Source organism: Xiphophorus couchianus, chromosome 12, assembly GCF_001444195.1.
Source record: "Xiphophorus couchianus chromosome 12, X_couchianus-1.0, whole genome shotgun sequence".
In the NCBI taxonomy this organism is placed as follows: domain Eukaryota; kingdom Metazoa; phylum Chordata; class Actinopteri; order Cyprinodontiformes; family Poeciliidae; genus Xiphophorus; species Xiphophorus couchianus.
This window is the reverse complement of record NC_040239.1, coordinates 18492139-18516201: the sequence shown is the minus strand read 5'-3', so window position 1 is coordinate 18516201 and position 24063 is coordinate 18492139. Positions and strand designations below refer to the sequence as shown.

At 37.0% G+C, this 24063-nt stretch overlaps 2 protein-coding genes across 4 annotated transcripts in view; both read right to left on the bottom strand.

Moving 5' to 3' along the window:
- Nucleotides 1-1106, bottom strand: part of iqgap2 (IQ motif containing GTPase activating protein 2) — a 36981-nt gene extending 35875 nt beyond the window's left edge. For both annotated transcript variants that reach the window (XM_028034680.1, XM_028034681.1), the window contains exon 1: nt 757-1106. In XM_028034680.1, coding sequence (XP_027890481.1) covers nt 757-802 — 46 coding nt within the window. In that variant the 5' untranslated portion in view covers nt 803-1106. The remainder of the gene's footprint in view (nt 1-756) is intronic.
- Nucleotides 1107-3325: 2219 nt separating this feature from the next.
- The window catches only part of sv2ca (synaptic vesicle glycoprotein 2Ca), a 32842-nt gene continuing 12104 nt past the window's right edge, over nt 3326-24063 (bottom strand). Inside the window, exons 2-12 of one of the 2 annotated variants that reach the window (XM_028034768.1) lie at nt 20797-20977; nt 19517-19668; nt 13224-13357; nt 12737-12826; nt 11465-11575; nt 11279-11367; nt 10774-10938; nt 10481-10614; nt 9825-10031; nt 8321-8480; nt 3326-8175 (exon numbers count right to left, since the gene is read on the bottom strand). In XM_028034768.1, coding sequence (XP_027890569.1) covers nt 7992-8175; nt 8321-8480; nt 9825-10031; nt 10481-10614; nt 10774-10938; nt 11279-11367; nt 11465-11575; nt 12737-12826; nt 13224-13357; nt 19517-19668; nt 20797-20977 — 1607 coding nt within the window. In that variant the 3' untranslated portion in view covers nt 3326-7991. The remainder of the gene's footprint in view (nt 8176-8320; nt 8481-9824; nt 10032-10480; nt 10615-10773; nt 10939-11278; nt 11368-11464; nt 11576-12736; nt 12827-13223; nt 13358-19516; nt 19669-20796; nt 20978-24063) is intronic. The other variant, XM_028034766.1, reaches the window with a different exon arrangement.

The following is a 24063-nucleotide window of genomic DNA, read 5'->3' as shown; positions in this document are numbered from 1 at the left end:
GGCTGCAGTGGGTTCCCTTTGATAATTTTTCCCCCTCTTTTTTCCTGGAAAAGATAGGGATGCTGAAAAGAAACTCATAAACTACAGGTTATGACATCACCATATACAGGAGTGACTTGTCCCGCAATAATGCTGTAAAGTTAAAACACATGACAGAGGTAACTTTGGTTTGTTTGTGTTTTTTTGCCCATTTTTTATGAAAATGTAAAATGCAACCAACTCTGTGTCAAAGATTCCCGTCAGGGGGAAAAAATATTGATGGTCATTGATCAGTGTCACAATGCTGTACTTTGCTGCTTTCAAAACAATCGTATCAGTTAACCTGCATTCTTCAGAGTCAGCTGCAAGAATGACTCTCAAGAATCATTCAATAAAGCAGCAGAAGTCTAAAGTTAATGGTTAACCTATGAGAAAAAGGCTGCTGTGTGGAAATGCTGATTTATTGGGTGTTGTCACATGCCAAATACACAGGTAAAAATGATGGTGGTGCATTCAGGGACACCATGTGGGAAGAAGAGAAATTAAATGTCAAATGTTATATCGCTTTTATCGCAAATAATTAGTTTCTTCATATGTTTTCCTATTAAATAAAAGATAATGAGAGAAGTATTGTAAAAGCATCCAGCTGCTAAGTGCCACCAGGCGTAGGTGAACCACCTGCTGCTCATCATATCCCTCTATCATTAGCCTGCATTTATGCCTCATTGTAAAGTCCCCAGTCAACGCCAAAAACCCGATAGAAAATATGCAACTTACTTCCATAGCGTGGCCTCTGCAACATTGTGGTTTCTTCATGGTACATCCTGCCTCGCTTCCTCCACTCGTAAACTTGTCTGAACTGGAAACGACTTCAGCCAAGAAGCTAACGTTTCAGCCAGACAACCAGCAGCAGCCGCGCCTCTCTCAGGATGTACTGATGAGATGAATCAGAAGCTGCTGGGACGGCGGAGCGTGGACGGGAATGCGCCGAGAACAAGACTAAAAAGTTTCATAAAGTGCCCGCTACGACCGCCTGTGGTTAAGCCCCCATGGTTTGCACTACTTTTGTCTGAGTTCTGACCAAAGTGCTCCTGGTTGCGTTATCTGTCCTCCACTGCGAGCTGACATGAGATGATTGACGGGACAGTCAATGCAGATTTAGCACCTTTGCAACACCTGGTGGCCAAAAGGTGTGATAACACTTTAAAGAATGAAACTCCAGGCAGGAATCATTACAATCTCGCTCAAGATATTTTTTTTTCTTTTTGTTTTTAATCAGCTGTTGGGTTGAAAAAAATGTCGTTCTAAATGTGGTTGTATTTCTTACAAAAAATACAAATATGTTTGTATTTTCCAATCCATGAACTAATCATGGATTAGTTCATCATGGGTGATGAACATGACTAGTTCCTCGCCCATGATGCACTGATAATGGGTGATGACTGGTTCATCACCCATGAACTAATCTGAAAAATATTACTAATACAAAAAATATTGTTATGTTCACAATAATTGTAAGTTACAGTCTAACAATAAAAGCATGTTTGTTTATTTTAACAGTTGCACCTGTTCATATTAATGACTTCCCAGTGGATCAGATGCTAAATTTGTACATGTTTCTGAAAACCATAATATGAGAACCAGTATGCATTTTGGGATCAGTGCTCTTTGTAATTAATTGAATACATTTCTGATAAACATATACAAATAGAGCATATTTATATGGTCAGTAGCCTAAGTATCAAATAATGAAAAACCTTATATTGCATTTAGCAGCACTTACTTTTGACTTCAGAGGAACACCTAAAATATAATGTGATATATAAAGGAATAAACTCAAAGACAAGGTAAAATGCAAAACTGGCAGAACATCAAGAAAAGGTTTGGGACAAGAATTGATTTTTAAAAGGGCCTGTATAGTGAAGTTCTTTATGGTAGATGTTATTGATATTGTGTCTATGACTTGTGTTGTTGTGTTTCACAAAGTCTGACAACCTTGAAGTCAGCAACACAAAATATACAACGAGAGCACAAACCTAATGAAGGTTTTGCAGAATTGGAGCCTTCATGAGCTGAAACCCCATTTAAAGCCACACACACAGCAAACATGCGAAAAAGGGTTTTCTGGTAAGTTTTGCATACAGTTTTTCAGACATGCTTCGGCCAAACTGTTTGAGTTTGTTGAGGAAAAATGTGAATGTATCTCTCTTGTAAGTTGTGTTGATCCATTTTTTTTAAGGTAGTCAAATGTATGTGGAGAATTAAGCTGTCAATAATATTGCAAAACAGCCAGAGGATGACTGAGATGTGTGTTCAAGGTTGAGATTATGCAACCTTTAGAGATTATCAAAAGGAGAAACTTTTAATTAGTTTCCTGCAACACTATATGTTGCAGGAAACTAATTGCACATCATCATGTACACCATTCCCACCAAAGCACATGGTGGTGGTAGCATCATGCTATGGTGATGCATTTTTTTTTTGTTTTGTTTTTTTATCAGAAGCTAGTAAGAATTGATGGAGCTAAATACAAGTTAATTTTAAAAAAAATTGTAAGATGCCTAAAATGACTTTAGTTGAGGCTGAGGTTGACCTTAGGACAACAATCCTAAACATAAACCAACTGAGAATTTATTCATGCTCTGTGACTAAATGTGACTGAGCTCAAGCTATTTTAAAAAGAAAAATTTAGAAAATTTCAGTCTCTAAGTTTTCAAAAGTGGTAAAGTTATACATAAGACTTGCAGTTGGGAATGAAGCTGAATTCAAGATTCAAGAGTTATGCACTTTACCTGTATTTACAAGACAATGCAAGGGATTTGTTTCTAAACAGTGCACATAAATGGAATACATTAAATATATTTCTGGGTGTAGTATATGAATCCTGCTGCAATTAACTGTATTTAATTACTCAACTTTTATCCAGTAGGTGGCAGCATAATTCAAGCTTAATGTACACTACTACAGAAAATGTAACACTTTAAAACGTCTCATCATTCTGTCAGTTCACATATAAAAGTTCTTAATTTAATGTATGAGTTTGATATAACTTTCAGATCTGAATGCTTATTTTAAAATCAGGTTTTTATGAGGAAGTCTTTCAACAAACCTCGCTCAAGTTTCAGTTTTTAAAAAAATTTGAGGAAGGTTTTCTACATGTTTGCATGTGCAAAACCAATCAGTAGTTGAAAGAAGGAACTGTATTAGTCAGTTATATTGTGTGTTTTCTGCAAACTACAAACAGAACTCCATATTGGTGAAAAATGTAAGTGGCTAATATCAAAACAAATATTATGTCATCATATGATTTACCAAGTTAAGGCAGTAAAATGAAAGCACAACATGGTTTGGAAGAGAACATAACTTTTATTATACTGCATATGTTCAAAAGCAGCCCAGACAGCAGACTCTGTCTTTCCAGTGTCTCATATCGTACACAGCGAGTTATTTGGCAAATGTTTATTCACTTTTTTTTTTTTTACACTTTTAAACACCTGAACATACATCTCAGTCATCCTCTGGCTGCCTTTGCAATATTATTGACGGCTTAATTCTCCACATACGTTCGACTACCTTCAAAAAAAAAAAAATGGACCAACACAACTTACAAGAGAGATACATTCACATTTTTCCTCAACAAACTCAAAATGTTGCCATCACTTTCTGCCAGGAAAATTTACAGCAACATCACAAAGGTAAAAAGAAATGAACCCTGGAGTTGGTCCTACGAACATGCAAGTTTGCTCACGCACACACAGAGTAATAGCAGGTGAAAGCCTAAGACAAACACACACATATTGATGTACAACAGAGATACAGGACAATAAAGGGACTATTACCAGGAGAAAAATGAATCAGAAGAAGCTTGCACACATTTAACTAAGAAATTCACATATAATAGCTTTGATATGTACAGAATATTTACATTCATTCATCCACATAGACACACACACACAAACACACAGTTTGCTCAGTTTCTGTCTTTCTTACAATACAGTCATATATGTACACAAACACACGAATACAGTACATGTAGCTTTTATACCAAATCCTTCAGTCCTGACAGGTAATAGATCATTTGTCTCAAACCATCCCATCCACCTGATCTGCCACTGAGCCTTTAATATATCCACAACCAGGCAGATCGCTCTGTCTCACACTTATGCTACAGATAGCAGTCAGCAGTGCTGGGTATTAATGATTGCATTGTATTTATATTTTTGTTGACTGCAATGCTCTTGGTTCAGGAATAATTAAACCAAGAGTTCAACAGCGATTGGCTGAGCAACAGCACAATACTTCAGTATATATTTTCAACCCATTTTACAAAATAGAGATAAATGTGAAGGTTGCACAAACAGTAGTGAGGCCTGAGGGGAGTTTTTTTTTTTTTTTAAGTGGCCCTATGTAAGAAGGCTTCAGTGAAGAGTATTCTACAACTACAGTCAACATACCACAAAGACAAAGAAATGTGGGGAAATAGAGTAATACAGAAAACAGAGTTCACAGGCACAAACTAAACAAACAAGAATGAAAGAAAAGAATGAGAATATCAGTTTATCCCTACAAACAAAAGGAGAAACGGTGTGTGAGAAAATACAATTTTGGAGTTATGAAACTATGGAAATAGCAACATGACCTTAACGTAGCCTAAAGTTACCTCTGTTCATATTTTCTCTTCAACAGTGTATTGGAGGTCTCAGAATTGAGGAAACAGAACAAAATATTGTAACATAATGAGTTTTACAAGTGTGTCACTTTTTTAAAAGCACATTATAGGAAACTGTCACAACAATCTACTTGAAATTAACAACTTTTGTTTTGAAATTGAAACATACACATAACACACACAGTACCTTGTGAAAATATCCATCCTTGCAATATTTGTACATTTGTTACATCAAAAACACAAACCTCATTGGATTGTATTGGGATTTTATGTGATAAACCAACTTAAAGTCTTGAATATTTGAAGTGGAGGAGATATCATTATGAGTTTTTACAATGTTTTTACAAATAATATTTTGAAGTGTGCCATACTTTTGTATTCAGCCCCTTTTACTCTGGTACCAATAAATCACAGTTAAACCCACGCCCTTAAGAAGTCACCTGAATTTGGCAATTTGAAATTAGTCAAGTTGTGTGTGTAATTTAGGATGTTTTCTCACCTGTAATTTTCATATTTTTATTCCAAATTCATCGACTTTATTTGTAATTATTTTGTGGTTTAGTTTCTTTTTTCACACCATCAAAGCAAAACAAAAATTGTCGTTACAAACTAGGCAAAAATGTTGAGTCTGTTTATACCTATTCTTAAATGTATTTTAAGAATACATCCTTAAAGTTGAATGGGGGTCTATGCTCTATGAAAAACAGCAGACTGGCATTTTGCTTGTAGTGAATGCCTAGGTGGCAGCTGTGTCGACTTGGGGTCAGATCACATTCACAAAACAAATGAACTGTTCCAAGATGGCTCCAAGACAGTCTTGGTACAGTGTTGGAACCATACCAAGACCGTCTGGCAGCGGAGGAATTGTGTACAAAATAAAATGCACCAGGGGAGAAACAAATCAGAGCTAAATGATAATGTAACCTTTTGACCTACAAGTAAAATACTAACGGTAACAGAAAATTTACAATTTGTATAAACCACGCCCACCGTATAAATAGTGGTGGTAGGGTCATTGTTTGGGGAGGTTTTTCTTCAGCAGGGATATAAAAGCCAGTCGGTGTTGATGGGAGAATAGATGAAGCTAATTACAGGATCTTCAAGGTGCAGAGCTGGAAGAGACATGTCAATGGAGAATGATTGGCAGTTACAAAGAATTGATCCAGATGACTATATATATACATGAAAGTCACACTTTTCAAAATGTTTTAAAGTAAATTAAAGAAAATCATTTTTAAATTTCTATCTACTTCAAAATTATGCAATACTTGGCGTTGGTCTATCACAGAGTATTAACACTTTGGCAAATTACCGGAAATTGAATAATCCAAGACAGTATGGGACAGAATATAAATAAATAAATAAATAAAGTATATCCATTTACTCTCAGGTTTATTTCTCTCATTTCTATAACCTTTGGAAAGTGCAAGACTATGGGCAGACTGATCCTGTCAAAGAGAGGCACATCCTAAAAAAGGCCATTCAGTATTTATCTTTTTTTTTTTTTTTTTAAGAAAATGGCAGGAACAGTCACAGAGACAGGATTCAACACAAAACGTACATCAAAAAAGTTCTGAAACAGAATGTAAAATATCTATATCTGGAGTAAAACGACTACTTTTTCAGCTTACACAGTCACACACCAGGTAATAAAGGTGTCATCCTCATATTTAACATTACATTTAATGGTACAAGAAAATATAATTTATACTATGGACTTTTCAATTCAAAGTTGAGATTATGCAAATGGCTTGGTTTCCTAAATAAATGATCTACTCTCAAACGTTGGTTTAGTCTGAGCAAATATGCACTAAAATATTAAGAAGTGCAGGTTTAGAGATTAATAAAAATGTGTCAATATGTAAGATGTTTACTCATCTAACACTATTTACGTATCTAGCAACTTTCTGCGCAAATGTTCAGTGCTCAGACTGTGAGTGCTGTAGGTGAGCCAGGTGTCAATGAGTCTTCTCTGTCTGATCAGGAGCTCCCATGCTGTCACACAACAGCTTGGTTGTGCTCATTACAGCTTGTTTTTCACTTTTCTCCCCATCTGGCCTATCTAAATAAGACCGTATCAATATTAAAAGCCTCAAGTTTCCATCATGAGGTGTCTCTATGCAAGGTTGTGACTGGACCTGGAGGCTGCAATCAGTCAAAAGAAAAAAAAAACTGAGCAGATGTTAACCTTCAAATAAGTATTCTGGTTTTGTGAAGATGTGATTTACTAGTGAGTGGCTTTAATAGAAAACCTTTTACTCCCTTATGTTGTAATGATCTGTAGCTGTTTGGACTTTTAGCTTCATTTGTGTTTTCAGTTTTAATCATTAATATTTACTTAGATCTGGTCTTCCTTATTCTGTGTGTTTTACATCTTAGTTTATTATTATTTGAGTATTAGATCTGGGTTCCTTAGATCAGTGTTCCTTTTTTTGCTGTTGTTAGCTTTAAAAACAGATAATAACAGCAAATCGTTTCTCGTTTAGTTTGATTTTCTCCCTTACTTATGCTCCTCCTTCCCTTGGCTTCTCTCTCAGCTCATCTGATGCATATCTGCTAATTTTCCTCGCTTACCCAACCGTCCCTACTCATGATTACCTCTTCTGGTGGTCATATTATTCTGCACTCCTTCCTCAGTACACATCGGGTCTCCACTGGATCCTTCTGTTGCATTCTGTGATATTCTGCAATTCCTTTCACAAGCTCTCTGGTTGGCTCCCTGCCAACAAGTCTTTTTGGATTTAGCAATAAAGCCTCTGCACCCCACCTGCTGCCTCCTGTTATCTGCACTTTGCTCCTACCTAGAGCCAAACATTACAGCATGGTGCTTCATATCCACTCGCTTTGCCTTACAAACTTCAATGCTTGTATTGGGTTTTTGTGCGATAGACCAACACAAAGAAGAATATAGTCAAAATGAAAGACAAAATTATGGATGATTTTTCTAAATTTTCAAAATTCTGAGAATTACAGAGTTCCTTTTCTTTGATCCTTGTTAATACAATCCAGAGCAATCAGCTGACTGTAGACACTGCTAAATATAGTCCACCTGTGTGTAATTTAATCTCCAAATAAATGCAACTGCTCTGTTTTGCCCTCTATGAACGTTAGTAAACAAACATCATCATGAAGACCACAATTTTCAGATTTCCTCTTTGTGTTAGTTTGTCATGTAAGTTCCAATTAGCAAAATAAAGTTTATTATAATATGACAGTATGTGGAAAGAATCCTGAATTTTTCTTAAAATTAACACACTCAGGGCAAACCAAGCCACTTGCACTCCCTATGAAAAGCTCTTTTGGCCTTCTTGAGAACTCACAGGACTTATCAAAGTTGATGGAGTTACATAAGAACATTTGACCGAGTGTCAGGCAACCGCAGTCCGACCAGCCCCCCTCCCACGAGCACCGAAGAGGCCATGAGGATGGGGACGGCCTTGGTGATGCCAACAAGTGAGCCAAAGATCAGGTTCCCCAGGACAGCAGCAAGCTTACACAAGGCGTTACAGAAACCGAAGCCTGTTCCTCTGCAGAGAGAAACATCAGGAACAAAATTAGAGTTAATGGAAACAAAGGTAAAAAGGAAAATTTTAAAAATCAGAAATGTCAGTTGATCAAAAAATATCTTTGATTAATCTGCCTGTCCACCAATGTGCCACCATTCCTTCTCACCTCCTGACAGTGGGGAAAGACTCTGTAGTGACCACATCGAGGGAGTTCCAGGCCGAAATGCTCAGACCGTTGTAAAGGCACAACATGAAAATCATCATGGACTCACTGGTGCCAAACCACAAGAAGAAACAGCTGATACCAGACAGGATCATGGAGCCACCTGATAGAAGTGACCAGATAAAAGCACTTTATTTAATCTCAGCCAGTTTAGTATTTAACTGTCAATACCTAAAGATAAGAACTAGAAAGTTTACAGATATATGTGATTAAATCAAATAAACCTACCCTGTTTTAGACTCATTAGTATTATAAGTCTTTAAGTTAAAGATCTGGAAGAAAAGGCCACTCCAAGATGAATAAGTCATTACTCCAAAAATGAGATGAAAAGTCTGAGTATAATAAGCAAATGTCCCTGAGTGCATGTAAAATTTTCTGATAAAACTTAAGTGTTTGGAAACTACAAACTTAGTGTTTGGAAACTACAAGCCAGGAGTTTTAAGAAAAAATATGAAGCTTGCAAGCTTGAAAATAACACAGCTATAAAGTTCAGGGGTGGCAGCATCATGGAAAGAGCTACATTTGAAAAAGAAAACATGCCAAGACATCATCCAGTGGGTTAAACTTTGGTCAAACAGACCAAACAGTCTTTTTAAAAACTGGAAAACTGAATTAGTTAGTTACAAAGTGACCTAAGGACATCAAAGTCTGTATTTTGGTGTGGACATCAACAAGATTTGATTTTAGTCCCAAAGAAAAATTGCTGGCAGTAACAGCAACATTAATCTGCCAAAATTCCAGTAAACTAGTGAGAAGCTTGAGGACGGATTCCAAAGACAGAGGACCCAAGTCATAAAGTTTAAAAGGTAATTCCTCCAAATTATTTAGAATTTGAAGAAAGAATAAAAGTGTGAGTCTCATTATTCTGGAATTTAAAAAATATACTAATATTTGACAACCCTAGCCAACTTTTAAAAAATAAGTTTGGGTTGATTTACACCAGAGTGAAAAAATATTTTGTCTTATTATTCAGTGTATGTAAATATCGGGGCTGCACAGTGGCGCAGTTGGTAGCACTGTTGCCTTGCAGCAAGAAGGTCCTGGGTTCAATTCCCGGCCGGGGTCTTTCTGCATGGAGTTTGCATGTTCTCCCTGTGCATGCGTGGGTTCTCTCCGGGTACTCCGGCTTCCTCCCACAGTCCAAAAACATGACTGTCAGGTCAATTGGTTTCTCTAAATTCTCCCTAGGTGTGAGTGTGTGTGTGCATGGTTGTTTGTCCTGTATGTCTCTGTGTTGCCCTGCGACAGACTGGCGACCTGTCCAGGGTGTACCCCGCCTCTCGCCCGGAACGTAGCTGGAGATAGGCACCAGCAACCCTCCCGACCCCATTAGGGACAAGGGTGAACAGAAAATGGATGGATGGATGGATGGATGGATGTAAATATCGGGTTTCAACTGTGCTAAATGAAATGGCCAATCAATGACACTTCCAACCCATTATTTTACCTAACATAGACAAACGCCCGATTTTGTCCATCAGAAGAGCAGACACAATGTTGCCAGGAAGAACAGCCAGTGTTCCCAGAAAGTTGATGAAGTAAACCCAGTAGGCACTGTAGTCATCAACAAATGTCATCTGGCAGCCAGTCTTGTTGTGGGTAAAAGTGCTGTTAATCACCTCTGTGCCCTCTACCAGCTTAGATTCATCGATATCTGCAGAGAGAACGAAGCAAAGCAAATCTTATGGATACTTAGTAATCTGACAAGCGATGGTAAAACATGAAACCCATTTTTGTGCAAATGCTAACTTTAGTGCAGTTATTTTATCATTAGCAGAAATATTGCAGTTGAAGCAAATCAAATATGTTTCTGTGTTAAAAACTGAGTCCTTGTCTGAATTTGATTCCAGCAAAGCCTTTTTGAAGAACCAATGTTTCTGCAATGCATGGAAAAGAAAACATTTTGGACTTGTTTTATTGAAACATGCTAAATGTTTCCTGAAAGAGGCAACTTCTTAAATCAGGACAGACCATTTTGAACTGTGATAGTGTCAGTCATGAGTTTTATGACATGAGGTGTGGTATCATGTGCATGTAAAGTGAGGTTTTATCTTATTTTGACACAGCCTGTACAGCATTTTATGTTTAAAGGAAAATTCTCACCTGTGTTGAAGAAGAAAGTGTCAATAAATGTACAATTCTTGAACAAGGAACCCACCGATGTCACATCATCAAAGGTGCAGTAACGAAATGTGGAGTCAATGAAGGTGACGGATTTCAACTTCATGTTGACAAACCTAAATGAGAACCATTATATTATGAATAAATGAATCAGCATTGGTACAGCGGTTAACATATAATAAAATTTACAGGGCATACAGTATGGTTATACTTAAATATAGACACTTCTTAAAGATAGTGAATCTACTACTCATGTAGTTGAGCAGACATCTTACTGGTCATGAATAAATGTGCCATTTCGGTGGATCTGGTTCTCCAGGGTGAAGTTAAAGGTGAAGCCTTCAATGCGTTCATTATTGTGGAACTGCACTTTGGAAGCATATTCATCTGCCTGAAGGTGTTTGATGACATCAGGGAACCAAACAGACAGACCATAATACCTGCAATGATAAAGACAATAGTTTTGCTCCACATCAAATATCAGGTAAAACCAAATATTGTTGACTACGGTCTGATAAAAAAAAACAACATCAGGTGGTAGAAGACCAGTGGACACCATTTTTTTAAAAAGTGATTTCATGGTTTTTATTTGTTCGTCTTTCCGCCTCTCCAGTGGATCCTTATCATCACGCGGAGTATGATTCATGTCTGGACTGCTCAACTTTTCAACAGCAGAGAGATCAAGATGACAGAACTGTGATGTGGCCCTGGAGCTATTATCTGACCCAAAAGAAACGTGTTTTTATCTATAACAAAGATTGGATCAGAAGAACACCTCACCCGAAGGACAGCGTGAACCACACTATAGCCAATCGCATCATGTTTTCCTGCATAGGATACTTGAAGCACTTCATGAGGTTTAGATAGATCTAAAAACAAAAGAGAGAAAAAAATCTGATTATGTTTCACATTCATCTTGTGATTAAGTCATTAGAGCAGAGGAAGACGAAAAGCAAATATATTTACCCCATGTATTTCAGCTTTTATCCTGAAGAAAAATTTGGAAACTGGGTTTCCAGTTTCTGATTCCATTTCAACCAACTCATCCAGTTGTCTAGGGATTTTTATCCTGTTTACCTGTTGAATTAGTAATAAAACGTAGCATAAATATTTACAGTACAATAGTTAAGTTCAGGTTTGTGTCTTTATATTTTTCACGTGCATAAATGTCTTATAATATATTTTAATAATTGGCGCACAGCAACTCAACATTAAAGTATTACAAGAACAACTATTTCAATGTGATCCAATATGATAATGTTGAGTCAATAAACGTATATAGCATATTTAAAAAATAACGAATGTTGACTAATGTGCTTAAAATAAATGTTGAACTACTAAGCAAAAAGAAATATCTGAGTAATCAATAAAAGTTGCAGTATAATCACACACATAACTACTTAACTCGAGTTAAAAGCCACTGAAATTGAATGTTGTTTTAGCAGACTTAAATTGATCTGCAGTTTGCGAAGCTCTGATTTTTTAGTCCACCATAGAAAAAGTTTTGCAACATCTGCTGTTTAGCCTTGATGGGTGGGGCCACTAATAGCAAGAGTTGATCTAAGTGTGCTGGCTGGTTTGTGAAAGTGAAGCAGACCAGTTAAGTAATGTGGTGCCATTAAGCCATTAAGGCATCTAAAAGTTAACATGTAGTGAAATTTTAATCTGAATTGGTTGAACTGGGTTTTATTTTGGATTTTCGGAGTAAAGAGGGATAAAGGCAACTCAACACCACCCATTTAAATGATCCTACTTGGGGTTTCCAGAATAAACTGGAAAACCCCAACAAATAGATCATATTCTATGGTTGCAAATTGTTTTTTGTGAAGCATTTTACATTTTTCCTAATTTCTAATGTACTAATTAGACAGCAGAGTGCTGGACAGTACTATTGTACCTAATTAGACAATTCGTGAGCTTATTATGTACAGTAGTATAATTTCTTCTTTCCATGTGACTCAATGTGAAATATCAGTGAAGTCAAAAATAGGCATATGCAGTGCAGAATTAATTCAAGAAACTTGTCTTGACTAAGCAGCTTTCCCAAAGTGCAGCCCAAGCAGCAAATAAGTCTGAATGACAAGAAACGGCTCTTAGACCCCGTCGTAATTCAGACATGATCCTGTCTAGTGAAAGAATCCAAACCTGTCCCTGTGGTGGCAGAAAATAAGCCTCTTTGCTTCCTTAAGCATAGGAAAACCCAGCCGAGACTGTGAAACATCCGTGGCAAGCACTCACAGTGAAGACTTTCTCCGGCTGCCCACGTGCTCTCATGTTGGTGTCGTGGATCTGCTTGAGGATCATCCAGCCCTCGTCGTGCTTCCCAACCTGTCAGGAAGGAGAGAGAAACGAGTGACAGCAAAGGCGAGACACATTTACTGGACGCGTCTTCCAGCAACCACTTAACATCAGCAATTACTGTACATGAAGTCGGTCCTTTGATATGTCAGTGGTGATTCACGACAGAGGTGACTAACTTCGCTTCACAGGATAATGATCCACCAGCAGAACAACCAGCTGTTAGAAATCTCGATGCTTTTGTTTTCCAAACATGCAGAAGGCCAGTTGTGCATGAGTCACACGGTTTTAGTCTGGTCAAATCCATAAATGTATAAAAATCCATACTCTTAAACAGTTGTGGACAACATTTTTTGTAGAAATGACTAACAAAGTACATGCAGCCCAGCAATAATAGGTTTTTAGTTATCCAGAAAGGGCTCATTACCTCCAGGTAGTATCTGGGGCTTTCCGGCATGAAGGTAAGAGCCACCACAGCACACACACATGGCAGGGCGCAAACGACGACAAAAACCCTCCAGCTGTGAAACTGGTATGCTGACCCCATGCTGAAGCTCCAACCTGCAGTTTGTAGGAAACAGTCATTTTCAAAATCAGTTTATTTACCTTAAATCTCATCGAGTCTTATCAATAAAGAACCTTAGCTTCCCTCGGTGGGCAGCAGTGCTGAACAGAAAAGAAATAAAAAAACATAATGTACAAATGGGTCTTTCTGTCACATATTTAGGATTTGGGAAGTAATTATTTTGCCATAGAAAGTTTTCTAGATATAAAACAGGTAAACATAAATTACTCAAATAAAGATGTTTAAAATATTTATATTTAGGCTATTGGCAGATGCTTTTATTCAAAACAACTAACAATGCAGTTAGGATCAAAGCTAACAATGGGCTACTTGGAAAGAAGACCACTAGGGATCCTGGCAAAGGTGAGGGGAGTGAAAATTTGTATGTATGGAGATGACAAAACAATTTTATATATTTACTATGTGCTGAAACCAAGTGCTACGTAAATACCATCTCATGTACAAGTTTCAGTCTAATTCTGAGAAAAGAAATGACTTGAAATAAAAATGACATTTACGTGATAGCTCTCTGACTAAGCACAGTGATGGGAACACTCAGAGATGAATGAGTCTGCAGGGTAAGCAGAGAAAAAGTAAAAAAAAAACACACACACACACAGGGACGGGTTAATTGAATGCGTAGGAATAGAATTGAGTGTTTTCTGCTGAGTTAAATCTTGTTGCACCTGATCTCAGCCCACAGGCAGTCTCTCAGACTCATTAATCATTGCAACATGCAGGGGGAAAAGCACACACACTGGTGCGTGTAAATGTGTGGGTTTACACTCTAACAGAGAATACCAGAACTGAAATAAATAAGATGGATAACCGCATAGAGATTATACTGACACACCATAATGCCATGTCAACTCTCCACCTACGAAAACACAAATAGATGTATATGCAAGTCATAAATTGTTTTTCAGTTTTTGTGCAACTTCAAAGACATGTTTTTATGTCTATTGTGCAAATCACTTCACAAAGTGTAGGATATTTTATGCATCTTTTCCAGTTTAGTAACAATTTGGAGCTTTGCAACAAACAAAGTAATGCCCTTAAGTTTGTACATATGCTGCCTTGTCACACATTTTTAGTTGCGTTTTGTACACTGAAACCCATTTTATCCATGGACTTGTAAATGTGTGAGTAGGTTTAAAAGCAGCAAGGATAAACTTCAACATGAACAGTCTGCCACCCGCTGACTTTTGTGAGTGCTCTTCGTGACTGCACTTTTTAAAAAAATTACACAGGATGCAGAAAAATCGGGGCCCCGCATGCTCGTTGTGACCTCCCACGTCTCTCCACAGATCGTGGCTCATGGAGATACAGCTCCAAAGGGAATGCGGCACCATTATCCATCAACAGGCGTAGGAGGGGAGCCACAGGGTAGGGAGGGGGTTAATGCTAATGGTTCTGCCAGAAAACGGCTGTTTGGAAATAATCCCACAGTGTGTTAAAATCCAGCTCCGATAGCAGCTAAAAACAACTGTTATCAAGGTAAAAACTAAACGGCTTGCAAAAGTAAAAAAATAAATAAATAAGACATTAGCATGTTATGCTTGTTTAATAGTTTGGTAGTATTTTTAGTACTCGAACTACAGGGTAATGTACACTCATAATAATTTTCAATAAAGTGTACATTATTGCCTCATTCCCTAAAACACATCAAATAGCATAAGCGAATTTTTATCCATTTGCAAGAGTTTTTGATGAATGTGCTGACAGTTTAAAATATTTTTTTTCACAGATTCTGTTCACATATAAATAAAAATAAACAAACTAAAGGAGATGCAAGATAAGTTCTTATAGAGGTACTTCTGCAGCAGTATCCTGAGGGAGAGGTAGTACATTTGAATTGAAAATAAAATACTAAAACTACAAAAAATATATATTTTTGTAAATCTTGCACCAAAACTATGCAGGTAAAACCAATTTTTGACTGCATCAACAGAATTTCATGCTTAGCATTTTAAGTTCTTTGATATTTATATCTGATTAAGATAAAGAAACAGATTCAGCTATCTCCAGAAATATAATACAACTTCCTGCCACCAAGGGAGAGTGTTCCCTTCATACTATTGGAAATCTCATTATAGGAATTAGGCACATAATTGTCTGAGGATGTCCGAGTCTCAGGCTGAGACGGATAGCTGAATTAAATATGAACAGATAGATGGGCAGATGGATCCATTCTTTACAGTCTCAAGTTTACATCTACAGGCTTAATGGGGTGTTTTTAAAAAATTTGTTATATGTAGGACTGGACTTATGTAATTTATAGACATGCAGAAAGTACCTTTGTTGTATTCGGGATATGTTGAAACCTCGTCTTTTTGGGCTCTGATGTCTTGGAAGAAAAAAATTGACACTTGGAAATATCTGCTTACTGTCTGAGGTTCAAATACATGTAAAGCACAAATGTCTTAAGCTTGTTTCATATCAGGGTTCCCCAATAAAAACACAATCAGAAATATCCCTTTTGTGGATCCTTTTCATACCCGAGGATCGCAGGTTGTGTAAATATTCATGTCACGTTGCTGTGATTGGTGGACCAAAGAGGCATGGCTTACAATTTACAGCCTTCCACCGGAGGGTTTCCCCAGGCTTGAGTCCTACGCTGATATTCTCGTTCACATATTTCATTCAACGCATTAAATACAAGCAAAGTTGTGTTCTGCACCATCCTCAGCATGTAATTATCTTAATTTTTCCCCTTAATACTGATCTGAGTTATTTAAAATGAAGTATTTAGTGATAATAGTTTCTGTGTGATCCTGCTTAATAAAGTTTTTTAATTAAGTCACACAATTCCACTCAGATTGTAGCTCATACTTGGAATTCCTATAGTTTCCCCTAAAATATCACGTAAAACAATGTGCACACCTTCCTATCTGCTGAGCTTCTTCTCAATTTCTCTTTTTCTTTGGTCTTATATGAGATCAAACTATTTTCATCACCTCTACAGGTGATCCAAACTTTGTCATCCAGTCTGAGCAGTGCTGTGTCAAGAGAGAATAATATATAATGTAAAATAAATTCCAACACAATTTTTTTCATAACGCGTTTGTTCGAATACATTTCCAACATCTGATGAAGTTCTAGATGTGCAATTGAAAGTAAAGCCAAATTAAGCCCGGTCATTTAAATCTTGTCATGCTAGCTATTAGACAGTTTCTCAACATAGAGGTTATATTAAGCTCCAATCAGTCTTATAACATGCAAAATATTGATAAAGTGAGCATGGAAGACCACTAAGATGGTTTATCCATCCATCCATCCATGCATCCATCTATTATCTAACATGCTTATCCTTGCAGAGTCATGAAGGAGGCAGTCATGGTTTACACATTGCACCTCATATTTCATCTGACATACCCTTTAAATTTGTTGCTTGGAAATATATCTTTAGTTTTTAGAATTCCTTGCAAAATGTTTTGTTTCACTTTATTTGCCTTTAAGCTAGAGCCTGGATGAACTGGGGGCGGGGTTAAATTTTAAACGCCTCCTTAAATTGGTGGTACAGAATGTAGATCGTTCTTTAACTAACACAACAAAATAAAAATCTAAACTGCAAGTGCCGACTGACTTGTGTGCAATTTTATACCTATCAGAATATACATAGATTCTTTAGAGACAATCTACGTAAGTACCTGAGTTAAGAATAAGAGCACAGTGAGGCAACTACTATCCTTATAATATGACAACAAAAGACCTGACAGCACAGTGACCTCCTAAAGACGTGTCAAGTTCTGTCTTTAGAGGGCTATCGTACTAACTCTATATCAGTGTGCTTCTGCCCATCCTGATGAAAGAATATGTAGCAGAGCTCAGGCAATAGCATGTAATAAAACAAGCCCTCAACTAAAACTCTATCAGTGGTCCTCTCGCTCTCTCTCACTCTCTCTGTGCGTGCGTGTGTGTGTGTGTGTGTTTTAACTCGACTGACCTCTTCCAGTGTCAGATTTTATTTCTTTCACTTTCCTAGAGAAAGACCTGTGTGTCTGCTGTATTCGTAAAATCTCCCCCATTGCAACGTGTAGCAGTGCATGAGCACACAAATACCCACAACACACACACTGCGCTTCTGTCTGAGTGACGTCACAGGTTGGCTAAAGCATAGGCTGGTCATAAATCACTTCTAGATGTAGCTTTGTCCTATTAGAGCAAGGAGAAAAATCTAATTATGCTTGATCAAGAAGAACACTCTGCAGAGACGGAGAGAGGAGTGGTAATAAAAGGAGGGGAGCTGTGGAGAGAACAAAGCAGGAGGAGATAGGATCCAGTAAAAGGAAGGAACAGCAGGTTTAAAACCAGGCAAGAAATAAAAACAACACGTGGTGGAGGGAGATAGACCGGCATTTATTAGTTAACTCTTAATGAGGTGATGTGCAACCTAAACTCTTTAATCCCTTCTTTCAACAGAATATTTGTTTTAGCTATTATTATTCTGCTATTTAAATTCAACAAAATCCAGAACAGCATTTTTTAAATCATCCTGTTCTAGTGTGAAAACCATGCTCTACACAAAGAGATAATTGTAAAATCACCAGAAAATAACATCTGCCATCCTATTGAAACATGATAGAGGGGATAATTCAGTGCAGGAAATGCAATACAGTTCATGTCAAATTTAATTCAAAAATTCTTTATTAATCCCAAAGGGAAATTGAACATTGTTATAACCCATATTATCCTACATTCTCCAAAGAGTTGTAGATGTAGGAACTCCTGTTTTTGTCAGTACTGCAACAGACCTGAAGTTGAGATTTTATTTGATCTTTTGAAATGTTAATCAGCTGCTCCTGAATGTAAAACAAACACCCTGCTGCTATGGCTACGCATCACAACAGCTGTCCAAAAGTAAAAATCCTTTCAACTATGCAACATCCAAAACAAGAAGAAATAACCATCAAAAAACTGCAATGTTTTAGCAAGAAAAGAATAAATGATAGCTTTTAAAAAAGAATAAAGCAGAATGAAAGCAATAGAACTACTACTACTGTATATGCTGCCACCTTGACTTCAACATGGTCAAGGTGGCATGGGCATGCCACCTTGACCAAAAAGATTTGCTTTCTAATCTAATAGCATCAAATTTAAAGATTTAACAAGCCTTTGGGATCACCTGAACCTTTGTTTGTTTGAAAAAATTGGTAAATCATATTATTGCCTTTAACTGGGAGAACAAAAACTGTTAAAAGGAGTATTAGAATGATCCTCATGTATTCCTTATCAGAGCTCTTGTGTAAAATTTTCACTTTCCTGGCACTGAAGTACAAAACACATTTTAACATTTTAACTAATTTTACTGCTTTGCACTGCAATAAAAAAGAATTTCAGGATTGCACAGTTGAATTAAGTCATTGAAACATTTTATTTATGTGAAGTAAAGAACACAAAGCAAAAAATAATAATATTAACTTCCTTCAGAACTGAAAGACGAATAAATGTAAAGTAGCTGGCAGGACAGTGCATTCTTTATCAATAAGTTTGTTTTCATCGCATCCTGAATTTTATGTTATCACAGCCCACTTTACATATTAAATTATGCTTTCAAGGCCACATTTACACTTTTGTAGCACAATATTCTCATTCTCTGTACTGCCACAATTTCTCATATTTTTAACAGTTGTCCCAAGTTAAAAAAACATGATAACCATTGTTAAAGTGTTAACAGCAGCCTCCGGGGTTCAATGAAATATGGCCGTATTCGGAAATGACCTCACATTTAAAACTGGAATCTCCTGACATTCCTGCAGCCCCTGCAGCCTGTCTTTATAATAACCTCCACATATTTCTCTCCTGACTCTCAACTTTCCCAGTTGGATGACACTGAGCGCTTTTAGGTGATTGATTCACATGGCAGAGAAAACAAACACCTCAAACTTTAATTATGGAGAGAGCAGGGGCAGATGAGTAACTGTAGTCAGACACTTAAGTTAAATTGTGTACTGCTACACTCAATATGTAAAACAAGGCTTTTTAAAAGCATAACCGGCAGCATACTTCAGCTTTTATTTTATTTATTAGGTCTGGGTGCTTTCTACTATTAATGAGCTGATTGTCTTTAAAAGAAACTAACAGAACCATTTCATTTTAAGCTATTTTTTCCATCTATAAGTGACTCCTTTATTTGGGTGGACCTGTGAACTCACCGTAGTGCGGTATAATGGCCCAGGCCATGGCAGATGCATAGATCTCTCCAATCATCCAGAACATACACAACCAGCTGAGGTGTTCTCCTCTTTTCTCTCTGGACAACACCTCAGCAAAGAAGGAGAAAACAATGGGCACAGCACCTCCTATCCTGCAAGAATGAGAGAAAAATCCCTTTAGAAAGAGCGACTTTGCACCAATCAGTAAAAATTGTTGAACTTCCCTAAAATACCTAGGTTTTACAATGCAATTAGCACCCCTCTTTCATTTGTTTTTTAAGCATTAAAACATGGCAATGATGTGGTCATTACTAGGTTTATTTTAAAAAGTGCAACAAAATAAAGGGCATCATATGAGTTTGTGTCCATTTATTAATCCAAAGTACTGAAAATACTCAAGCTGTCTGAATACGTTCTATAACTCGTTTAGCAACAAAAAAGTGAATAAACATGTAGGTCCACCATTGATTGCTTTGCTTAAGATTTAATGAAAACATAGGTTGTGTAGTGATATAGTGGTGCATGTGGATATTCTTATAATAGGACTTAGATTGTCTCCTATGTCCCTGATATTCAAATTCTGAAAAGGCATCGTTTTCACAGATCTTTGCATCAGCAAATACAACACTTGCTTCATCTGTTTTATGATATGTTTATTGATATCATTCAAATTTGTCAGATTGCAAAGATTATTTTTGGTGGTGTTGCTTTTTTTTCTGTGAAACTGTTTGGCCTGTTTTCATATAACATGGCAGAAAACAAGCCTGAATATGAATTTGCCTTCATTCAGGGACAGATCTCCTTCTGGCCGCTGTTTCAATAACTCTGAGAGTCTCTGGAGAGAATGATGCAGGTGCAAATACTGAATTAGCTCTGTAACAAACAGCAATATTGCCAAGACATTAAATCACAGTCTGTCAAGTGTCTGATGTAAGTGCAAGATATAGTTGGCTTTATAGTTGGCTCGAACGAGAAATAACCATTGTTTAAGACTAAAAAAAACATGATACACCAATAAATATTGAAGCAAAGTTTCACAGGATCAAAAATGATGCATGAAGTGAAAGTATAATCAAAGGAATCTTGCTGAATTTGTTTGAACGCAAGAACGAAGAAAAGTTGGGAAGCCCACATCTAAATTATTTGTCTCACAAATTAAATCTCTGACTGACTGAAATCAGTGAGCTGCCAGTTGCCCCACTGACGTCGAAGCAGATTTCTTTAGTGTCGCCGTCTACTACTTTACAAGATTGCATCTTAACCTTGACATTATCACTTACCCGAAGCCAGCGACTACACGGCAGAGAAGGAAGAGTCCGTATCCCTGGACAAAAGATGACAGGAAGGCAAAGAAGCCATTCGTGGACATGCAAATGAGGAGACACTGTCTACGGCCCACTTTGTCAGACATTCCTCCCCAGAAGAAAGCTCCAACCATCATTCCCAGGTACACAATGCTGCCTAGAAAAAGAACAAACAAAGCAGCGTTTTTATTTCCCTTTACAAATTACACAATGTATATACTAACAGATTGAACTCTATTATATTTGTTATTATAACCTGTCATGTATTCAATATATTATATTAAATATTACGAAAATATTTTTGTTTCTTGACCCATTTTACACTTTTTCACATTGCAACCACAAAAGTGTGAAAGCAAAATTATTCTTCTTAGATTAATTTTTAGATTATTATGCAGAGAGGCTCCTATTATTGGAATCCAGAAAAGGAATTAGAACGAACTTAGAATCCAGAAAAAAATCTTTCAGAGCAGGAACACTTAGAAACTGTGGAGTACTCATTACTTTTACAAATTTAGAGCATACTCAGAAAGTCCAGAGGATACTTACTTACACTTATCTAGCAACCCAGAACAGGGATTAGAACAAACTTAGAATCCAGAAAATCTACCTTAGCAACTACTTCTTAGATTCCTTTTCTTCCAACCCAGAAAGGGAATTAGACCAGAGAACACTTGCTTATACTTATCTGGCAACTCGGAATATGAGTATCTAGTTTATATAGTTTGGATCAACATTATTAGATTCTTTTTCTTCTTTTGCTCTTTCCTTTGGTTTGTTATTTTGTTTGTATTTCCTTTTAAGTCATGTAAAGTACTATGTATTGCCTTGTTGCTGAAGGTGTGCTATATAAAAGGATACACATATACAAATCAGAGGCGTTTTATGGATTTGCATTCAGCCATCAACTGTGGCCATCTTTCCTCCTCCTGCTGAAGAAAAGCATCCCCACACCATGATGCTGCCAACACCATGTTCCACCAGGGGGACAGTTAGTTTTTCACATAAAACCTTCTTCCAAGTGTCACAAGTCTGGTGGCAAACTGCAAACAGGATTGCTAATACTTTTCTTTCACTCCCATTTGCAACCTTTCAACAGATTGTCCCGCCTGAGCTGTGGATTTTTGCAGCCCTTCATAATATGTGTCTGTCTGTTGGTTTGGGTGGACAATCCTGTCTCAATATGTTCGAAGTTTTGCTGTTCACAAATGTTCTCAAATAAAACTCAGAGGCTGGGCTTAAATTAACCATAAGTGAACTGAAAATTGATGCATCTTGAGGGATATTGATTGAACAATATTTTATTTAACAAAATGTGGCAAATGTTAAGGCCGGTGAATACTTTTTCAAGGTACTGTATTGGAGTCACGATTGTTTCTACTACAAACCTATTTCTGCAAAACTTTTTTTTTTCATTTAAAATTTGTTCAGGAACACAGAAAAAAGTGCTGGTGTGTGTATCTTCTTATGCGACAACAAATACCGAACGAAGAGGATAAAAAACCCAGACTTTGAACAATAAAAAGAGAAATGTGAACTACAATCCAGGTTAGTTTAACAAAAGAGCCCTCAGCTCTCTTTTAATCTTGGTCATCACTGACAAGATCAATGCTCCAACAAAACAGCATTGATTTCTTTCAGTGATCATCATGAATTTGCCCTGAGGAGAAAAGGCCATAGTGCTGCTTCGGTTGCTATTGTGTGTCATTTTGTGCTGCTAAGAGCAACACCAGCTGCATTTCTCTCTATTTTAGATGCTTCATTTTCAGGAAGAAACATTATATTTTAAAAATGAACATTAACATGCATTTACCTTCGTTAATAGTCATCAACTTCAAGAGATCTGATTTGGACATTTTTTTTTCTTTGCAGTTGATTTATAAGCAACTGCAATGCTTATAAATCCATTGTAATTGATAGATTTTACTCAGACATGAGGGCACTTACTGTAGTTTGTGCAATTGCAGTGTATTAAGGAGAAAAAAGCATTGACTTTCAGTCTTCATTCATGCAGGTGTATTCTCTGCTGAGAGCAGACACCTTTTTGACAGTTTTACTGCAGATCTTTTAGCTGAGCTGGCTGAAAAATGTGGCATCTTTCTAGTTGCCCATTAGAAGTCCACATAAATTCAATTTCAAATACAACAGGCCTCTTCAGCAGATGCACCAGACTTGCGTGAGATTTAAAAAAAATCATATATTTACAATATGTAACATTCAGTGAACATTTTAGGGAGGTACAGAGTGGACCAAAAAAAGAATCTATTTCCTGCCACTTTTAGACTCCTGAGAATCCCCCAAACAGTGGAGCTGTAAGTTCATTGCTCACACTCAATTGCATAATGAATTTATTGATTTTCTGTCCTAGTCGAGCTCCACAGTATCTTTCAGCATGTTGTCAGCAGGGCTGACACCGACCAAGAGGAGACTACTGCACTGTAGTGAAATATAATCCAAAAATAGCACAGACATCCTCTAACACAATTCAGTTTGTGTTCTATGAGACTCCTGCAAAGATATTATGCACCATCTCCCCCTAAACTTCCACTAGATCTTCGGAGTCTGTATATTTTCCTATATGTAGATGATAATTTAATCTATATTAACTTGTAATAACTGTTCATTTTACTAGGTGAACTGAGCGACACCTTAAGTTATTTTGAAGACAAGTGTTTGGTAAACAAGTAATCATACCAAATTCACCTCAAAACTGGCGTTGGATAGTTTACATTAAAATAAATGGAAATACCTTTGTAAAGGAAATGAACCAATTCAACCAGCTTTAACTAAAAAGACATTTAATCAAACATTGCTGCAGTTCATTGCTGCATCTGTTTGAGGATGTGAGCTGAATCTGTGTGGATTAGAGAAGAAAATTTCTAATTAATTGAACACTTAGGAACAAATGGTTATATAATGTTTTCTCAGTTCAACCTCAAAAACTTACCAGAACCCCAAAATTAACGCAACATTCGTGTTAGTGATGACTGCATGCAGCCAGAAGTCAGCTGACACAGTTTGTGAATTTTAGTTGCTGTCTTTTTCAAAAAGACAAGCTTATAGATTAAAGCTCAATATTTTGATATCTCTGCATTGATGAAGCTGCTCCTAAGATACACACCTGACTTTATAGGTGGAGACCCGTATGGTCTGTCAGAGCCTGGAGACTTCTCAGGCAGAAGCCAAAGATGCACAACCATGACAGAAGGGTGAGGGCAGACCCTCGCTTGTTGATTTCTGCCC